General features: G+C 36.5%; 2 protein-coding genes and 1 non-coding gene across 3 annotated transcripts; 2 read left to right on the forward strand and 1 right to left on the reverse strand.

Annotated features, from left to right (window-relative positions):
- Positions 1-698: 698 nt before the first annotated feature.
- On the forward strand, positions 699-770 carry Trnaq-cug (transfer RNA glutamine (anticodon CUG)). The gene has a single exon. It is a non-coding gene; the product is annotated as a tRNA-Gln (tRNA).
- A 12,354-nt stretch (positions 771-13,124) lies between these two features.
- Positions 13,125-15,309, reverse strand: LOC129738190 (heat shock protein 70 B2-like). The gene has a single exon (XM_055729382.1). The coding sequence runs from the start codon at positions 15,148-15,150 to the stop codon at positions 13,234-13,236; it is 1,917 nt and encodes a 638-aa protein (XP_055585357.1). The 5' UTR covers positions 15,151-15,309; the 3' UTR covers positions 13,125-13,233.
- A 1,243-nt stretch (positions 15,310-16,552) lies between these two features.
- LOC129738180 (heat shock protein 70 B2-like) lies at positions 16,553-18,839 on the forward strand. Its single transcript, XM_055729374.1, has one exon. The coding sequence runs from the start codon at positions 16,733-16,735 to the stop codon at positions 18,647-18,649; it is 1,917 nt and encodes a 638-aa protein (XP_055585349.1). The 5' UTR covers positions 16,553-16,732; the 3' UTR covers positions 18,650-18,839.
- Positions 18,840-19,538: the final 699 nt, after the last annotated feature.

Genomic DNA, 19,538 nt, shown 5'->3' on the forward strand with positions numbered 1-19,538 from the left:
GCATATCTAGATAAATTGTTTTGAAAAAAAACTATCGGAAATTAGAAAAACTAGACGATATCGCTGAGATTTTCTGGGAAAATTTGTAAATATTCAGAACAATGAATCCTAGATTTATGATAATAATTTTCCAATGTTGACAATTTTTCTAATTTCAAACACAAAAATTAAATATCGAAAAGGAAAAAAAAACTTACAACCCTATCCATGCCTAAGGGGACCAGTCATTTATGCAAATGTTTCCCCAAGCGGTTGTAGAAACGGGCCTAGGAAAACAAATTTCTTCAATGAATCGACAACCAGCAGTTGAATGGTGGGATGGTGGTTTTTCGGGGGGCTTGAGGGAACACATTATGTTTTATTCCTCACAACAGAATGCGTGCCGGTTAGTTTTATGAAAACACACTTTACGACAATTGCCAAGCTGTGGCCAAACTAAAATTAGCCATAGACCAAGCGTGATTTTCGTGATTTTCGGCGCCAATTATAGAAGATGGCAGAAGAAAAAAGGTCACGAGGGAGGTACCCTTCGCACGTGCATCGTCAACGAATGTGATCGGAACCAGCTTCAACGTGAGCTGTTGAGGAGATGGTTCAAAATATTATAAAAATAAAGGTGGTCAGATTTGTTTTGGGATGGGGATATAAATTTAAAACGAAAACAACCACCGGCTAACAAGATGAGCCGCATCACAGCGGGTTCCATGGTGTAATGGTTAGCACTTTGGACTCTGAATCCAACGATCCGAGTTCAAATCTCGGTGGGACCTGGGAAATGTATTTTTTTAAGTTGTAGGATATCAGAACGAGCCGAAAAAAGCTAAAGAATTTAGTAACGTTATGAAAAGCCGATGTAACTTATGTGGTTTGTACTTTGGTGGTTTTTGCGTTTCTCCTTGAAAAAAATCAGTAAGGTTCAAAACGTTGTAATAATGTGTGAAATTCTTAGCTACATATATAAAATGTCGAGCTAAATATATTGGGGTGGTCCTAAAAACCAGTGAATCTTCAAATCAAAACCTTTTGGTCTTCATTTGTTGTTTGATGTAGCAGAAGGCACCGTGCTAAATTTCAGCCCATTTGATCAATTCTGGGGGTTAGCTTTTCTCTAGAAGAGTTGTAAAAATCTAGGAGAAGAGTTACTGAGGGCGGAAGCGGGAATATATACAGTAGGGTGGCAATGAAAGTACGGGAAAAAATTGATGATCGAATTTTGAAAACCGACCATATGACCTGTGCATAATGACAGCTCAATGGGACTTGATTTAGGGGTGGCTCAAAGAGCTGGGGATTTTTTTTATATGTCTAGTTTGCGCCGAGGGTCTTCCGATCTTCCTCAAAATTGAAAATTTGATTCAGTTAAAGCTTGTTTAAAAATTTGCATGTCTAAGGTCTTTACTTACTTTTTTTTTAATATTTTATTTGGAAAGCTGATAAAATTACAATACGTTTTGCTATTTTATGATATCCGTTGAAAAATAACAGAGTTATGAAGCTTTGAAATATGGTATCATTTTACTTTAAAAAAAAAATCTAACCACATCTTACTCGGAAAATAATTTTTTTAGAAATTTGATAAAATACACGTGTTTTAATACGTTTGTCGCCTTGGGATGCATATTCCGGTGACAGATGTATTTCCTGGGAGGCCACGTCACATAAAAAACGTGTGACGCTCTCTTACTTTAGTTAGCTGCTCAGTTTCACCACGCCTTTTTAAATCTTGAAGTTCTCTCTATTTATTTTTACGAGAATTCCTTCGGGCACGGCAACGTGTTAAGTCTTAAAAATGAACCAAATTTTCAATTTCCGGGAAGATCTGAAGACCTCCGGCGCAAATAGTCAAATAATAAAAAAAATATCCCCTGCTCAAACTTTCGGTTTTTTACCCTCAAAAATCACCAAAGGGGGCACGACCAAAGGAAAACAGAAAAATCTAAATTTAAAAGTTCATGCCAAATAACTTAAAAAAGCCAAAATGTGGTGTTAATTTAAAGAAAAAGTTTTTTTGTTGAAAATCGACTTCAGAAAATCAAAAATTAAAGGGAGGGGGGTGGGTTGCAAAAGAAAATCGGAAAAAAACGAAATTATAATTTTGATGCCAAATGACTTAAAAATGCGTAAACGTAAGATCTGGTGTTATCTCGAAAAAAAAAATTTGGCTAAAAATTCATTTTCTGGGACTTTTGTCGATTTTCCAAAAAACGGCCGGTTTTTTCAAAAAACGTCAAGTCCCAGAAAGTCGATTTTTGGTTAACTTTTGTTTTTAAATAGATAACACCAGATCTCGAAGCAGGCGCGGTCCTATGGGGGGGGAGGGGGGGGGGGATGATCGGAGTGTTCACTCCGTGGGGGTTTTTATTCAACAAAAAAGTTAATTTATCGCTTAAAAAGCTGAATATTGGAAAAAGTCGGTCCACTGCTTGAGCAGCAGCTTTAACTTTCATGGACATACCAAATAACTTTTGTTGATAAGTAACTCAACAAGAGTGTGTTGTTGAGTGTTGATTTTGAATTGCTTTTAATGAAATGTAGGGACAATTTTTTTTTAAATTGTCACTAATTTCTATCATATGCCTAAAGTATAATCAGCAAATCGTAATAAATTTTATATTTGCTTCAAATTAAGAGCTTCGAAATTCTTGATTTTGTTTTGAATTTTGATGAAGGATAAAATTTGAAGTGATAAAGTCATATAGGGGGGTGAATATGGTTATAACACTGAAATACTTGAAATATTTATTCTGCTGTCATTACACATCTATTGCCTTCAATATGCAGTTTTTTTTTATATGCTCAGATTAAGAAGGAAGCAATAAAAAAAATCATTAAACTATAAACGTACGGAATCATGTGATATTCAATTTTCTTTATTTTTAAAAATTTCTACCATGTTTAATGGATTAACGGATCTTGGTCGTTCTATTTAAGAAGTAAAAAAAACCTTTGGCTTTCAAGTGTTAAATTGCCTTTATTGTAAGAAATTTAAATTTTAGTCAAATTATCCATCGGAGTGATCAGTTTTCCTTTCATCAGTCTAACTTTCTAATCTTTTTTTTTGTCTTTTAGTCACCATTATTTCACTAAACAAATTCAATCGCAATAAACAACAAGTGTTGATGCCGCATTAAATTCATTTTTTTTTTGAAAGTTTTGAGCAGCAAAAAGCTTCCCATTAGGATTTTTTTGGAATTCAATTTTTTTTTTTTAAATTGAAGGAAAATTATCAATTCAGAATCAGGAAAAATCATTCTAATAAAACTTTACTTTAAGAATAAAAAGCTAATACATATATGAAATTTAAATATAAATTTGAATTAAAAATTCTGTTTTTTTTTTGTTTACAGCTGGTTTATTGACAATTTTTAAATTTTATATGTCTAATGCTAACCTCATTTTAAAATCTAAAGTAGTGCTATTTTCACTTGCGTTTACAAGCAATTCATGACTTATTGCAAAATAAGAATTCAGGTTCTGAATCACAGTAAAGATTCTCTTTGGCGAGTTTTTTTTTTCACCCTTAATTTTCCATTAATCAAATGTGATTTATAAACTTAAAATTAATATCTAACCTATATTATAAAATTCAAAAACAAAAATTTAAATTTCAGATCTGATTTTATTTAATTCTGTTTCAAATGTATCACATCAAACGTTCATATTATGGATGACCATGAAAGAAATACAAGAACTGCCAAACAGTAATCGAATATAAAATATTCATAGTAATAATTTAAATTTAAAAATCTTCTTAAGAGATTTCAGCAACAATAAATCGAAAAAAGAGATTACTTGTTATGACTTTTGTGTTCCCTATGAGTTTTAAGAGCCAAAAAGAAACAAAAAAGTATTTATAAAAGCTGTTTCAAAATGAAGGAATTAGTTTTGACGATAGAGATTCAAATTCATCTCCAGAACCCAAAATCTGGATTCAAAACTATAACACAAGGAAACAAAATTCACATTTTCCGAGGTGCAAAGAATTTGAAAACTGATTTCGACTTATTTAGGAGCACTAAATGCAAATTTGTAAGTTTTTTTTTATCAGCTCTTGTTTCCGATATAAATTTTGAAAATACAAGGTTATTGAAAAAATTTGTGCACTTTTTAGCAAAAGTGTAAAATATCAAAAAGATTTAGAAAAACATGTTTTAACTTAATGATCAATTTTTATGAAGACTGTGAGTAATTTACGATGAGAAAAAAAATATAGAAATAAGTATCTTTCCCCATTTTGTAAAATACGAAGATTATCTAGACGAAATCTGCATTGTTTTTTCCGGGAATTTGTTACTTTTTGGCATTCGTCCCTCTAATCTGTATCGTTGAATGAATAAAGGATAATGAAAAGATTTTACATATTTTTTGTTGTTAATGTGGCTTAGTTACTTCATCAATTACACTAGTTTACAAAATTTTAAAAAAATCGTGAACTTGATTAATTGACCAACATTTTTAATGTAAAATTGGGCGTTGAATCCGAAAATGAAATTAAAAAAAATCTCAGTAGAACCGTTTTTGAGTTATGCTCCAAATATGAAATTTCAAAAAAATTAAAAAAGTTCTTGTACTTAGATTAAAATATCTCGGACGGCATAACAGTAATTTGAAATCCCTCTTTTGCATATTGAAGGTGAATAAGTTTTCTATCGATCATCTGAACACTGTTTTTGCATTTGACAAACAGTATTGCTGATATTAGTGACTTTATGAGAAAAAAAAATAATAAAAAACGCATTTTTTAGAGAAAATTTTGTTTCAACGAAAGTTTTAGACTCGATGGAAGCATCTAAAAAATCTGATTTTCTTTTGCGCTTGGATGTCAATTTAAAACAAAGGTTTCAAGTGGTTATTTATCCAAATCGGTTGAAAATTGAAGAAGTTATGGCTACTTTACCATAACTGAAATTTTTGGAGTTTTTAATAATTTAACGAACCGCAGTACACTTATCATAGTATAGGAAGAATGAAACATGACAAATCTCACTCGCTCCAAGTCAAAATTATTTATTAGCTTACCAGAAGGTCACATGCCAAGTTTCTGGAAGATCTGACCATAGGGAGGGGTTGCTTAAGTCTCAAACGTGAATCAAATTTTGAGGTATTTTGCCCGGAAGGAACGAAAAATACTGGTTTTTCAGCAATAACTTTTTTCATCACTAGCTGATTGTTTTTTATGGTTGATTTTCTTGAAGCCAAAGTTGAGACAAATATTTCACCCGAAGACTGTAACTCGATTGGATTTGAAACAGAAAAGTTATTGCGGTTCAAAGGCCGCAAATTTTGTCCAACACGCAATGAGTACTTTTTACGCATTGCGTTTTATACGACAATTTTCGACCAAAATGCAATCTTTCAACCGCAATAACTTTTCTGTTTCAAATCCAATCGAGTAACAGTCTTCGGGTGAAATATTTGTCTCAACTTTGGCTTTAAGAAAATCAACCATTTAAAACAATCAGCTAGTGATGAAAAAAGTTATTGATGAAAAACCAGTATTTTTCGTTCCATCCGGGCAAAATACCTTAAAATTTTATTCACGTTTGAGACTCAAGCAACCCCTCTCTATGGTCAGATCTTCCAGAAACTTGGCATGTGACCTTCTGGTAAGCTAATAAATAATTTTGACTTGGAGCGAGTGAGATTTGTCATGTTTCATTCTTCCTATACTATGATAAGTGTACTGCGGTTCGTTAAATTATTAAAAACTCCAAAAATTTCAGTTATGGTAAAGTAGCCATAACTTCTTCAATTTTCAACCGATTTGGATAAATAACCACTTGAAACCTTTGTTTTAAATTGACATCCAAGCGCAAAAGAAAATCAGATTTTTTAGATGCTTCCATCGAGTCTAAAACTTTCGTTGAAACAAAATTTTCTCTAAAAAATGCGTTTTTTATTATTTTTTTTTCTCATAAAGTCACTAATATCAGCAATACTGTTGGTCAAACGCAAAAACAGTGTTCAGATGATCGATAGAAAACTTATTCACCTTCAATATGCAAAAGAGGGATTTCAAATTACTATTATGCAGTCCGAGATATTTTAATCTAAGTACAAGAACTTTTTTAATTTTTTCGAAATTTCATATTTGGAGCATAACTCAAAAACGGTTCTACTGAGATTTTTTTGAATTTCATTTTCGGATTCAGCGCCCGATTTCACATTGGAAATGACCTTCAGTTTACTGAGTTCAAAAATGCTGTAAACTAGTGTTATCATTAATCGATTTCACTCTAAACTGCTAAGTTTAAAATAACTAAATACCAGAAAATAAGAAGGGAGAGAAAAAATCTGACAGTTTGAGACTCAAAAATCTTCCAAAATCAGTTTGCCTCGGTTTTAATTTTTCTCTTGTGAATTAAAACTATCCCCTTATCATTCCACTTTTTTTTTTTTGGCAACAAAGCTAGCTTTATAATGCTAAACAGTCAGAAGTTCTTTTATTAAACTCACACTCCTGGATTTCAAGATCTACAGCAATTATGTCATCGATACTGCTTTCAGCTCATCTACACAATAATATTTAAATTTTAAATTAAATTTCAATTTAGCTTAAGGTTTGATATTCTGAATGTGAAAGCTTGGCTATTTCAATTGCAAATGATCGAGACTCTTCACAAAAGAAAAGTATTAACATTCAGAATGAACCCTTCATTTCATAATTTTTATTTATAATTCAAAATTATTTAAAAAATTAGGAATTATGTGAAGGTACCTACATGAACAATAAAAAAGATTAATCACTTTTTGTATGATTCATTTGTTGTAGTACAGTTAAAATTGAAAATTTTGAATGATAACTTTAAATTCAAGAGCAAATCAAATTAGAATAAGGTTCCAGCAGCTTCATGTTCAGAAACTGATTTTGATATTCGGTTTTTTTCTAGTTAATTTATATTTAAAGTGTTGATTTTATATATTGTGTTTCCAAATTTGAAAATAATTATACTAAATTAAAATAACCTAATGAAGAATTTGATGCTCGTTAGTTATGTTTGTTAATAAGTTTATCAGCCTTATCGGTGAAAAGTAAAATACTTCGGCAAATTGTAAAATATCAGAGCGCTAATATTTAGAAGCTCAGGAAAAAATGGAGATAGCTTGAAAATTTTTTTTCTACAATTTCATCTCTCAAAAACGTTTGTATTATCTCCATTGAAAAAAAATCACATTTATAACGAGAAAAAGCTTTTAAAATGACAATTTGTAAATACCACATAGACCTACAAATAAAAAAAAATATCAACATTTTTTCGCAGTGAATATTATAGATTCGCTTCATTATTCATCTCTTGTTTCATACTTTAATAAATACATGTTGTTCAGTGAAATTCATGGGGGAAGGAGGAGCAGTGTGCAGCTTATATTGTAGACTCATTCGCAACAGACCACCCTCCCTAAACCCCTCCCCCTCTTTTCGCTCACTCAAATGATTGTTTTTTCACCAGATATTAACGTTCCTTTATATTGACTGATTTTTGAAAATTGGAAAATCACCTCCCCCCCCCAAGAGCCAGCTCTAGGACCGCCCCTGTCTCGACGTTTCATGCATTTTCAAGTTATTTGGCATCAGAATTAACATTTCGATTTTCTCGATTTCTTATGGTCCCGCTTTAAGTAATTTTTGAAAATCTGAAAATTTTTCCAAATGAAATTTTTTTAAATAACACCAAATTTCGACGTTTTGGACATTCTCAAGTCATTTGGCATCAAAATTTACATTTCGATTTTTTCCGTTGGTGATTTTTGAGGGTCGAAAAACCAAAACTTTGAGCGCGTTGATCAAATCAAGTCCGATTGTGCTGAAATTTTGCACAGGTCAGTTCTTTTGGGCAAATCTACAAAATGAATATGGTCCTTTTCGAAATTTGATCATAATTTTTTTCCCTTACATCCATTGCTACCCTAGTGGACATACATTTTATTAAGCCTTAGAAATTGAAAAATGTTGCATGAAGCCCCAGTTGACGGTTTATAGAATCCAGTGGTGATGGTTTGGAACTTAGAATTGCTTATGTTAAAATACTTCAAATTCAAATAAACTTACATTTGGTTGCCTGGAACTATATCCGTACTCGCGAGCAATAAATTCACCATTCACCGGGACGAGTAATTTCAGGAGAACATCATTATCTCAGCCGCAACAACCAGCAACAGTGTGTGTTTAGCAGGTATTAGTATAATTGATTCCACTTGCTAAAACTTTGCAAAAGCTGCCGCAAAGCTGCTGTTGGGAATAATTAATTTCACCAAGTTCACCAAACTTTCAGAAAGCAGACAGACCTGAAGAGGCGAATTATTATAAGGTATGTAATACACGCCGCACACAAAAGAACTTCAAGAATTCTTAGCACTGGGTCTTTTTTCTGGCGGCCGTCAGCTTTCCAGTGTTTTTCATCGCATCATTCTAGGTTAATTTTCCACCTGACAGCATCCTATCATGGGAAAAGGTGATTTTGGGAGGAATCATTCTGTCGTTTTTTTTTTCTTATTTATATTCCACTTTCACGCACATTTGCACCAACTTCGAAGGAAATCGGCTTCCTTCAGCAGAATCACTAACGACGGTGATTCTCGAGTGGCAATTTTATTCCTATCATTTCAAGATGCTGGTGCCACCCCCTCGAAGTTACAGCAGACAAACCAAAGCAGCATCACCACACGATTGCACTGCAATATGTCGGAAGAAGTTGGAAATCGGATTCCATCCACATACACCGATTTCGCATCCCCGGATAATGGTAAGTGGCACTTGACTTAGTATTCGCCAGGCTACGGCACTATTCCAATTTCTGGCACCATCCACCATCTGCGTGCAGGTCGCTAACACATTCGAGCAAAACTCTCATACTCGGAAGTTTTTCCGCCATCCGCAACTACTGGCCACCATTGGTAATCCGATTATCCTTATGGGGATCTCCACGTTTGTTCCGGAAACGATGTTACCTTCGTTCGGATCAAAACAACCCAACAACAAACACAGGTAGGAAAAAAACGAAGCAAACGAATTCAAAGGCCCAGATCCTGGCAGGTCCAATTTTCACTTATCTCCCAAAAAGTCCCACACCGGGATCAACCGACTTGTATACCTCATCTACTACTGATGGGTCACTCCACTAGCTCCCAGTTAAGGCGAAATCACAAGACTGGTCCTCTCGGGGAGCAACGAAATCGTATCCCCTTGGCCCTTAGTTAGTAGGATCCACCCTCCTTGGGGACGGGAGGGGGTCGTCGGAAAGAATCCGAGCTGCACTCTTGGGTCGGAACAGGAGACAACCAACCAACCAACCTTACTGGTTCAGGACACGCGACGCTACTGACGCCGAGATGTGAACCGTACGTGTCCTTCATCCTAGTTTCCATCCAAAGACGGCCGACGAGCGAGCGAGCAAAGTTCCAGGTTCCAGTACGGGTTCAAGGGACGGAAGAGGGTGGCATCGTCGTCATCACCGTCATCTTCGTCAGACCAGACGGACGAACGGGACGGGACAGATGTTTGCCCTCGGTTCCCAACAGCTGACCGAACGAGACGCCACCGAGCCAATGGTTCGGGTTGGTTCGGCTCGTTGGTTCGTTTTGTTTTGTGTTTGTTTTTGCTCCTCCCAAGTCGAGCTTCCGGTTGGGAGCGAAAGCTTCGAACCGAAGAGGGTGCTAACACGAGCTTTCTCTGGCGGTTGAAGAGTGGGGTAGTGCGATGTCAATTCGTAAAAATTTTTTATGAAGAGTTATGTATCTCAGTTAGTTTAAATTTTAGTTTCAAGATATCGGACCAATTCCATTCTAATTGAAGAAGAGTGTCTTGAACTTTTGAAAATTTTATCCAAATGGGAAAATTTAAGAAAATTCAGATGATCTAAATTCTAAAGAGTACCATTCTCTATTAAAATGCCTAGTATGAATCGTTAACCAGAAGCTCATTTTATAAAGAACTGCGAATCTTTTTCTCAATAAGATTAAGAACATTATCGCTTTGAAAATCTTCAAATCTATGACTTTGATACATTTGCTAAAAAAATCCTAAGAAAATTATAATTTCATTTTCAATTCTATCATAAATTTCTTTTTTATATTTCACTAGCTGACCTGGTGTGCTTTGCTACACCTTTCAAAAATAAATTATACTTTCAGAAATTATCCACACTGTAAACGAAAATTACCGAGTTCGGTAATTTTTTTACCGAAATCCTGACATGTGTAAATCGTTAAACTGTTCGGTAATTTTTTCGGTAAAAAATAAACCAACATCGGTAAATCGATTCTTCATTTACCGATGTTCGTTTATTTTTTACCGAACAGTTCAATGACTTACACAGTAAACGAAAATTACCGAGTTCGGTAATTTTTTTACCGAAATCCTAACATGTGTAAATCGTTAAACTGTTCGGTAATTTTTTCGGTAAAAAATAAACGAACATCGGTAAATGAAGAATCGATTTACCGATGTTCGTTTATTTTTTACCGAAAAAATTACCGAACAGTTTAACGATTTACACATGTTAGGATTTCGGTAATAAAATTACCGAACTCGGTAATTTTCGTTTACTGTGTACACATGTTAGGATTTCGGTAAAAAAAAATTACCAAACTCGGTAATTTTCGTTTACTGTGCAAATTTTTATTGTTTCGTTGGCATTATTTTAAACCAAATTATAACATAATTCATAAGCAACCGCTATCAAATGAGAGCTGCAGATGGAGTTTCGAACTGCAACACAAAGATGACTTAAACTAATTTTCTGAATCTTGATCTTTAAATTTGTGTTAAAGATCTGATATTTTTAATTTGTTTCTTTAATCTTCGCGCTGAAAAAGAATTATTATTATTATTATTTATTAGAGACCTTTTCACCACCCGGTTCATTCGGGTCTGTGCTGAAAAAAGGGTCTCAAATTAATTGTACGCAAACTATCTAACTTATAAAATATGGTTGTTTTTGCTTGATATGTTCTAGATTTATAATAAGAGAGCCCCCCAGTCCTCCCCTTCACCCCCTGCTGAATGGAGGTCGTGGTCTTTAATAATCATAACCTATTTTTATGGCCCAAAAATCCTCTTATATCATTCCATTGCTGGATGATAAGTTTTTATGCTTTACAACAAAATTTATATGGAGCCCCCTAGTTTCTCCCCTCTCTACACTGTAAAGCGTAGGGGTCTCTAACAATCGTGAAAACATATCTCATAACCAAGTACTTATCCATGCCATATTTGTTTCCATTTGTTGGCTTCGTTAGAATAAATTGAGAACTTATGCTAACAAAATTGTATTGGGCTCACCTCCCTCCTCCCATGTACCTACTCACTGAAAGGAGGATGGTGTGTCAGATACTCATAGAATCATATCAAAATGATTTTCCATATTTTGTCCATTTCTCGGATATTGTAAAAAAAAAGTTAAATGTAAGCTTTCCTCTTCCCTTCATATATTCCCAATTCTATCCTCTTACTACAAGAAAGGAATTGTTTCACATAGAAAAATTTCTCGTATTGAAAAACCATCCCATGCCAAATTTGGTTTTATTTGCGTATTGAATTCCTGAGTTATGCATAAACTTGAAATGAAGTACCATCCCCACTTCCGTTCTCCCCATTGAATGGAGGTGTGAGAACTCAATATTCATAAGGTATTTTTCGTACTCAAATACTTTTTGATGCTGAATTTGATTTCATTTGCTCGATTAATTCTCGAGTTATGCAAAAAATTGTATGGAAGCCCCCCTTTCCCCCTTTATATCTTTCCCCTAAAAAAAAAAAGTGGGCTTCAATTTATAATAGAAACATTTCTCGTATCCAAATATCCACACATGCCAAATATGGTTCCATTTGCTTGATCAGCTCTCCTGTTGTATTGAAAATTGTAAGGGAGACCTCTCCTCCCCCTTTTCATCCACCTCTTTGAAGGAGTTCATAGAAGCATTTCTGGTACCCAAATATCGTTCCATGAAAAATTTGGTTCCATTTGCTGTTATAGTTCTCGAGTTATGCAGTAAAAATTGTATGAAACTCACCTCCCTCTTTCCTTTCTCCCCGCTGGGAGAAGGAAGGGGTCTCAAACGATCATTAGAATATGTCACTTTCCCAAATACCCACCCATGCCAAATTTGGTTCTATTTGCTCAATTAGTTTTTGAGTTATGTAAAAATTATAAAAAGCCCCCTCCCTCCTTTATATCTTCCTAATGGAAAGAGGGACGGTTTTCAAATTTTGTTTAAGTTTGTTTATTTGTTTCGTCAACCGTAACGTAGACTAGTTTGATACATGTGTATTTCCTTAAGAATAGGTTTAAGCAGTGTCTGCTTTACAATTTTTCGAATCAAAATAACCTCCCATGCCAAATTTGTTCCATATGCTTTATTAGAAAGGGAGGGGTCTCAAACCATATTAGGAACCTTCCTCTGCCTCCAGCCAAGTTTCACGCAAATCGGTTCAGTAGTATCCGTGTCTATACGGAACAGACAGACAGCCAGACAGACATTTAAGCCAAACAAAATTTAAAAATATATAAAATATATAAATTTTGTAAAAATTGTTGGACCCAGAATTTATTTAAAATCCAATCTATTGAAGTGGACTTTTTTCAAAGATCGCGTTTGCGGAACCTCTTAACATGATTTTTTTTATTCGGCCCCATACAAAAGATTTCCACATCCTAATCTACAATCCTACACAGTAAACGAAAATTACCGAGTTCGGTAAGTTTTTTACCGAAATCCTAACATGTGTAAATCGTTGAACTGTTCGGTAATTTTTTCGGTAAAAAATAAACGAACATCGGTAAATCGATTCTTCATTTACCGATGTTCGTTTATTTTTTACCGAAAAAAATACCGAACAGTTTAACGCTTTACACATGTTAGGATTTCAGTAAAAAAAATTACCGAACTCGGTAATTTTCGTTTACTGTGTATGCATTATTGCAAAAATGTCTTTAAAAAAAAAGGTCTCAAAAATTAAACTGTTAAACTGACAGATTACAAGAAGGCCTGTAGATTCGTTGAGGAAGCACTGTAACAATGTTTCGAAGGTATAAAAAATTTATATACAAGACATTTTATATGAAAAAAAGGAATTTATTGAGTCGTAAATCTAATTAGAATAAATAAATTTAGACCTATCATCACAGAAAATTACATACATGTGTATAACATGCTTCAGGCCTTATTATTGAATATAATAGATATCTAGAAATCTTATAATTTGACAGATGTCATAAAAACTTTCTATGCCGTCTAATCAACTTCCTCAACCGTTGGACCCGAGCGTCCCCCGAAACCTCCGGCTTGTTGTCCGCAGCTAGAAGATGCACCGGCATTGGCAGCACCCTGATGCAATTTGGTCATAGTCGGACTGCAAACCCGAGTTAGCTCCTGCATTTTGTGGTCGATTTCATCTTTTTCTGCCATGCTATTTCCGTCCAGCCATCGCAGCGTCTCGTCGCATTTGTCTTTCACCATGGACTTATCGGAATCGCTCAACTTCTCGCCGGCTGTGTCTAAGGATTGTTTCAACTGGAAGCAGTAACCTTCAAGCTGGTTTCGGGCGGCGATTCTCTCCTTTTGCTTTTCATCTTCTTCTCGGAACTTCTCAGCCTCCGACAACATTCGATCGATTTCCGCCTGGCTCAAGCGACCTTTGTCATTTTTGATAGTGATATTTTTCTCCACTCCAGTACTCTTTTCCTTTGCCGAAACATTCAGAATTCCATTTGCATCCATATCGAATGTGACCTCAATCTGCGGAACTCCTCTAGGGGCCGGTGGGATGCCTGATAGATCAAATTGACCAAGACGATTGTTATCTTTGGTCATGGCACGTTCTCCTTCAAATACCTGGATGGAAACTCCTGGCTGATTATCCGAATATGTTGAGAATGTTTGAGTCTGCTTGCATGGGATTCGAGAGTTGCGTTCGATGAGTTTGGTCATGACTCCACCAGCCGTTTCTATTCCGAGCGAAAGAGGAGCTACATCTACCAGCAAGACATCCTGAATCTTTTCATCCTTATTTCCACTCAAAATGGCAGCTTGAATAGCAGCTCCATAAGCTACAGCTTCATCTGGATTGATGGACAAATTAAGAGACTTTCCACAGAAGAAGTTTTGTAGCAACGATTGAACCTTGGGAATGCGAGTAGATCCTCCAACAAGGACGATGTCATGAATCGAGTTCTTATCCATTTTGGAATCGGATAGAGCCTTCTCGACCGGATGAAGCGTAGCTCGGAACAAGTCAGCACATAGTTCTTCGAAGCGGGCTCGAGAGATCTTCGTGTAGTAGTCGATTCCATCGATGAGAGCATCAATTTCGATGGTGGCTTCAGTGCTCGATGACAAAGTTCGCTTGGCTCGTTCACATGCTGTTCTCAGGCGTCTCAAAGCACGTGGATTGGTAGATACGTCCTTCTTGTATTTGCGTTTGAACTCATCGACAAAGTGCGATACCATGCGATTGTCAAAGTCCTCGCCACCCAAATGAGTATCACCAGCCGTTGCTCGAACTTCGAAGAGTGATCCTTCGTCGATGGTGAGGATTGAAACATCAAAAGTACCTCCACCCAAGTCGAAAATCAGCACATTCCGTTCGCCTTTGAGATTCTTGTCCAATCCGTAAGCCAAGGCAGCTGCTGTGGGCTCATTGATGATTCTGAGAACATTCAATCCAGCAATGGTACCTGCATCTTTTGTGGCCTGACGTTGTGAGTCGTTGAAATACGCCGGAACTGTGATGACCGCATTGTTGACGCTCTGTCCAAGGTAAGCCTCCGCAGTTTCCTTCATTTTCGTCAGAACCATCGAGCTGATCTCTTCTGGAGCGAAACATTTCCGTTCACCTTTGAATTCCACTTCCAATTTTGGTTTTCCATCGACGTTGATCACTTTGAATGGCCAGTGCTTGATATCGGCTTGAATCTTCGGATCATCGAATTTACGTCCAATCAATCGTTTGGCGTCAAAAACGGTATTCTTGGGGTTCATCGCAACCTGGTTCTTAGCAGCATCGCCAATCAGCCGCTCGGTGTCCGAAAAAGCCACGTAGCTGGGAGTCGTCCTGTTTCCTTGATCGTTGGCGATGATTTCTACTTTGCCATGCTGGAAAACACCCACACACGAGTATGTGGTGCCCAGGTCAATACCAATCGCTGACATATTGTTTGTTGTATGTAACTGCGTTTTTATTGATTGTCGAATGAAACTTTAGTAAAATGTACTTTTTTATCACTTGATAACACTTTTCACTACCAATTTGTTCTAGCACTTGTAAGAGGAAGTTTTGCGCTTCTAAATTTTCTTCATTTGTTGATGTGTTTTTCTCGCTTGTTTGAATTGAACTGCTCGAGCGAACTCGAATCCCGTGAATATATATTGAAATTCAATATTTCGCGAACTTTCGAGTAGCTTCGGTATGGATTCGAGCAGTTTCGAGAGAGTTCACGAACGATGAATTATGGTTCATCATCAGTGAACGGGAGTGTTTGGAACGTTTCGGAAAATTCGACAGTGGGTGTGAGGGGAAAATAAAACAGTCTCTCGCACGTAGTGTATGTTTACGGTTCAGGGGGAGGATTCGAATTCATTTCGCAATTCGGGTTGGGATTTATTTGGGATATTTATCAATCTAATGTAGGCTTACATGATTCATTTGCTGAGTGCGTTGCGTTTAAAAAAATGAAAAACAACTACAGAATTAATTATGTAATATGTATGGAGTTTCAAATGTATTCAAACACAACAGAAATATTTTATACAGGAAGACAGCCTGAACTTATTGCATAATTGTTGTTTTTATCAGAAAAACTGTTGCATACAAATTCAGGTAACAAGCAAATACGTATGAAGATTTCATGTTATGATGTTAACGATTTAGATGCACCACGGTGGTAGAGTGCTATACAATACCTTGTTGATATCTACTTTAAAAAAAATCCAGTCATCAAAACAATTTGAATTATGTCTTCTGATTCTTATAAAACCTTTTTGATTTCTGGTTTTAAAGGTTGGTTTTGTTTAGTTTGTGCATCGAATTCAAACAATAACTTGCATATGGGAGTGTTATAAGACGACGAATCGATTTTTATTTATTCTTCAATGCTTTTGCGATATTACCGTGTTTATGCATCGGATAAAGATGGAAATTCGAAAACGGAAGGAATCATTTTTGTCAAACAACTACACAATATCATATAATTATGATTGCAGCCAGAACAAATCTTACGAGATCAGCTTATCTTCGATAAATCCAAGATTTGTTGTACTATGCGTGAGAAAGTATTATTACATTTCATTTAATGCATGTTTTCTTGAAACGGTTTGTACCTTTCGAATTATATAGACGAAGAACCATAGGAACAGAAATTCATAGTTGCAAAAATGAAAAAAATAGTAAAGGATTTTTCCAGAAACAGTTACTTGTAATGGAATTCCCCCTTTTTTGAAGGTGCTTGAATGAACACCGAAGCAGCTCGAATATTCTAGAAATGATCGCGGCCCCTATATATTCACCAGATTCGAGCTCCTCTCGCCAGTTAAATTCAAACAAGCGAGTGAATCAAATCAAAACAGTGAAGCAATCTAAGAGAACCAAACAAACGAAAGCGTGGATTGCAATCCGTTAGTGAAAAAAGTGATTACCAAGTGCTGAATCAGTTTAAAGCATTCAAAAGTCAAGTGGAAAACTGAAGGACTGTTTATTCATAAAATAGTCTGGAACTAAATACAAATTACAAGCAATATGTCAGCGATTGGTATTGATCTGGGCACCACATACTCGTGTGTGGGTGTTTTCCAGCATGGCAAAGTAGAAATTATCGCCAACGATCAAGGAAACAGGACGACTCCCAGCTACGTGGCTTTTTCGGACACCGAGCGGCTGATTGGCGATGCTGCTAAGAACCAGGTTGCGATGAACCCCAAGAATACCGTTTTTGACGCCAAACGATTGATTGGACGTAAATTCGATGATCCGAAGATTCAAGCCGATATCAAGCACTGGCCCTTCAAAGTGATCAACGTCGATGGAAAACCAAAATTGGAAGTGGAATTCAAAGGTGAACGGAAATGTTTCGCTCCAGAAGAGATCAGCTCGATGGTTCTGACGAAAATGAAGGAAACTGCGGAGGCTTACCTTGGACAGAGCGTCAAAAATGCGGTCATCACAGTTCCGGCGTATTTCAACGACTCACAACGTCAGGCCACAAAAGATGCAGGTACCATTGCTGGATTGAATGTTCTGAGAATCATCAATGAGCCCACAGCAGCAGCCTTGGCTTACGGATTGGACAAGAATCTCAAAGGCGAACGGAATGTGCTGATTTTCGACTTGGGTGGAGGTACTTTTGATGTTTCAATCCTCACCATCGACGAAGGATCACTCTTCGAAGTTCGAGCAACGGCTGGTGATACTCATTTGGGTGGCGAGGACTTTGACAATCGCATGGTATCGCACTTTGTCGATGAGTTCAAACGCAAATACAAGAAAGACGTATCTACCAATCCACGTGCTTTGAGACGCCTGAGAACAGCATGTGAACGAGCCAAGCGAACTTTGTCATCGAGCACTGAAGCCACCATCGAAATTGATGCTCTCATCGATGGAATCGACTACTACACGAAGATCTCTCGAGCCCGCTTCGAAGAACTATGTGCTGACTTGTTCCGAGCTACGCTTCATCCGGTCGAGAAGGCCCTATCCGATTCCAAAATGGATAAGAACTCGATTCATGACATCGTCCTTGTTGGAGGATCTACTCGCATTCCCAAGGTTCAATCGTTGCTACAAAACTTCTTCTGTGGAAAGTCTCTTAATTTGTCCATCAATCCAGATGAAGCTGTAGCTTATGGAGCTGCTATTCAAGCTGCCATTTTGAGTGGAAATAAGGATGAAAAGATTCAGGATGTCTTACTGGTAGATGTAGCTCCTCTTTCGCTCGGAATAGAAACGGCTGGTGGAGTCATGACCAAACTCATCGAACGCAACTCTCGAATCCCATGCAAGCAGACTCAGACATTCTCAACATATTCGGATAATCAGCCAGGAGTTTCCATCCAGGTATTTGAAGGAGAACGTGCCATGACCAAAGATAACAATCGTCTTGGTCAATTTGATCTATCAGGCATCCCACCGGCCCCTAGAGGAGTTCCGCAGATTGAGGTCACATTCGATATGGATGCAAATGGAATTCTGAATGTTTCGGCAAAGGAAAAGAGTACTGGAGTGGAGAAAAACATCACTATCAAAAATGACAAAGGTCGCTTGAGCCAGGCGGAAATCGATCGAATGTTGTCGGAGGCTGAGAAGTTCCGAGAAGAAGATGAAAAGCAAAAGGAGAGAATCGCCGCCCGAAACCAGCTTGAAGGTTACTGCTTCCAGTTGAAACAATCCTTAGACACAGCCGGCGAGAAGTTGAGCGATTCCGATAAGTCCATGGTGAAAGACAAATGCGACGAGACGCTGCGATGGCTGGACGGAAATAGCATGGCAGAAAAAGATGAAATCGACCACAAAATGCAGGAGCTAACTCGGGTTTGCAGTCCGATTATGACCAAATTGCATCAGGGTGCTGCCAATGCCGGTGCATCTTCTAGCTGCGGACAACAAGCCGGAGGTTTCGGGGGACGCTCGGGTCCAACGGTTGAAGAAGTTGATTAAAAATGGATTTGATTGTTCCTAAAAAATCGAAATAACATTTAGCTGCTAATAATTTATGTAACCTATAGTATTCATAGTGATATTCTACGTTAAAAGTTTATTTTAACTTTAAGTTGAACAAATTGTAGCACTAGATTAACAAAACATTAAGAAATCAAGATCTTGCAACATATTGCATTTGTTGCCTCGAACTGACTGAATAAAAAAATATTACATGTATTAATAAAATCAATTCTTTTCATTACAACACTTCGAAATTTCATTTCACTAGACTAAGATTATTTATGATTTGGTTTAAAATACATTTTCCCTAGGTTCGGTGTTTGGTTTTTTATACAATCGTTAAAGCCTCCTCCTTTATTTTCAGAGTACAAATTTAAGCCACATTTGCGCTTTTCGATGTTGATAATATCAAAAAGAAATGAAGGATCAACTCCATTCTAACTTGATCGTCGTGCGATTTAAAAAAAAAATACACCACCCGGACAGAAAACGATTCGAATGCTTGAGCACTCGCATTTTTAATAATGTGTTTTAGATTTAAAAAAAAACGACAATCAATTTAAAATGCTTCAAGTTTATCAATAAAACGTTTTTCCGTACACTTATCATATGAGGCGAATAGGAGGAGCATATTCATAATTCAGTTGACTTCATCGAGTTGTTTTCGCTGATAGATTCTACGACAGAAAATGCTCATTGTGCCCTGATCAATTGTGCTCTGTTTGCCCCGAGTCAACAAGTTAAAGTAAAAACGCATTTCAAAATTGATTATAGTGAAAATCAAAAATGTAATGATGGTGAAAATTGAGGAACCGTGTGTACATCAGGTTGCAATGCGTAAATTATAGATCAAGCAAGGGATTGAAATCGAGAGAGAATTCCTTCC

The sequence above is a fragment of the Uranotaenia lowii genome, chromosome 1 (genome assembly GCF_029784155.1).
Source record: "Uranotaenia lowii strain MFRU-FL chromosome 1, ASM2978415v1, whole genome shotgun sequence".
NCBI classification, from domain to species: Eukaryota; Metazoa; Arthropoda; class Insecta; order Diptera; family Culicidae; genus Uranotaenia; species Uranotaenia lowii.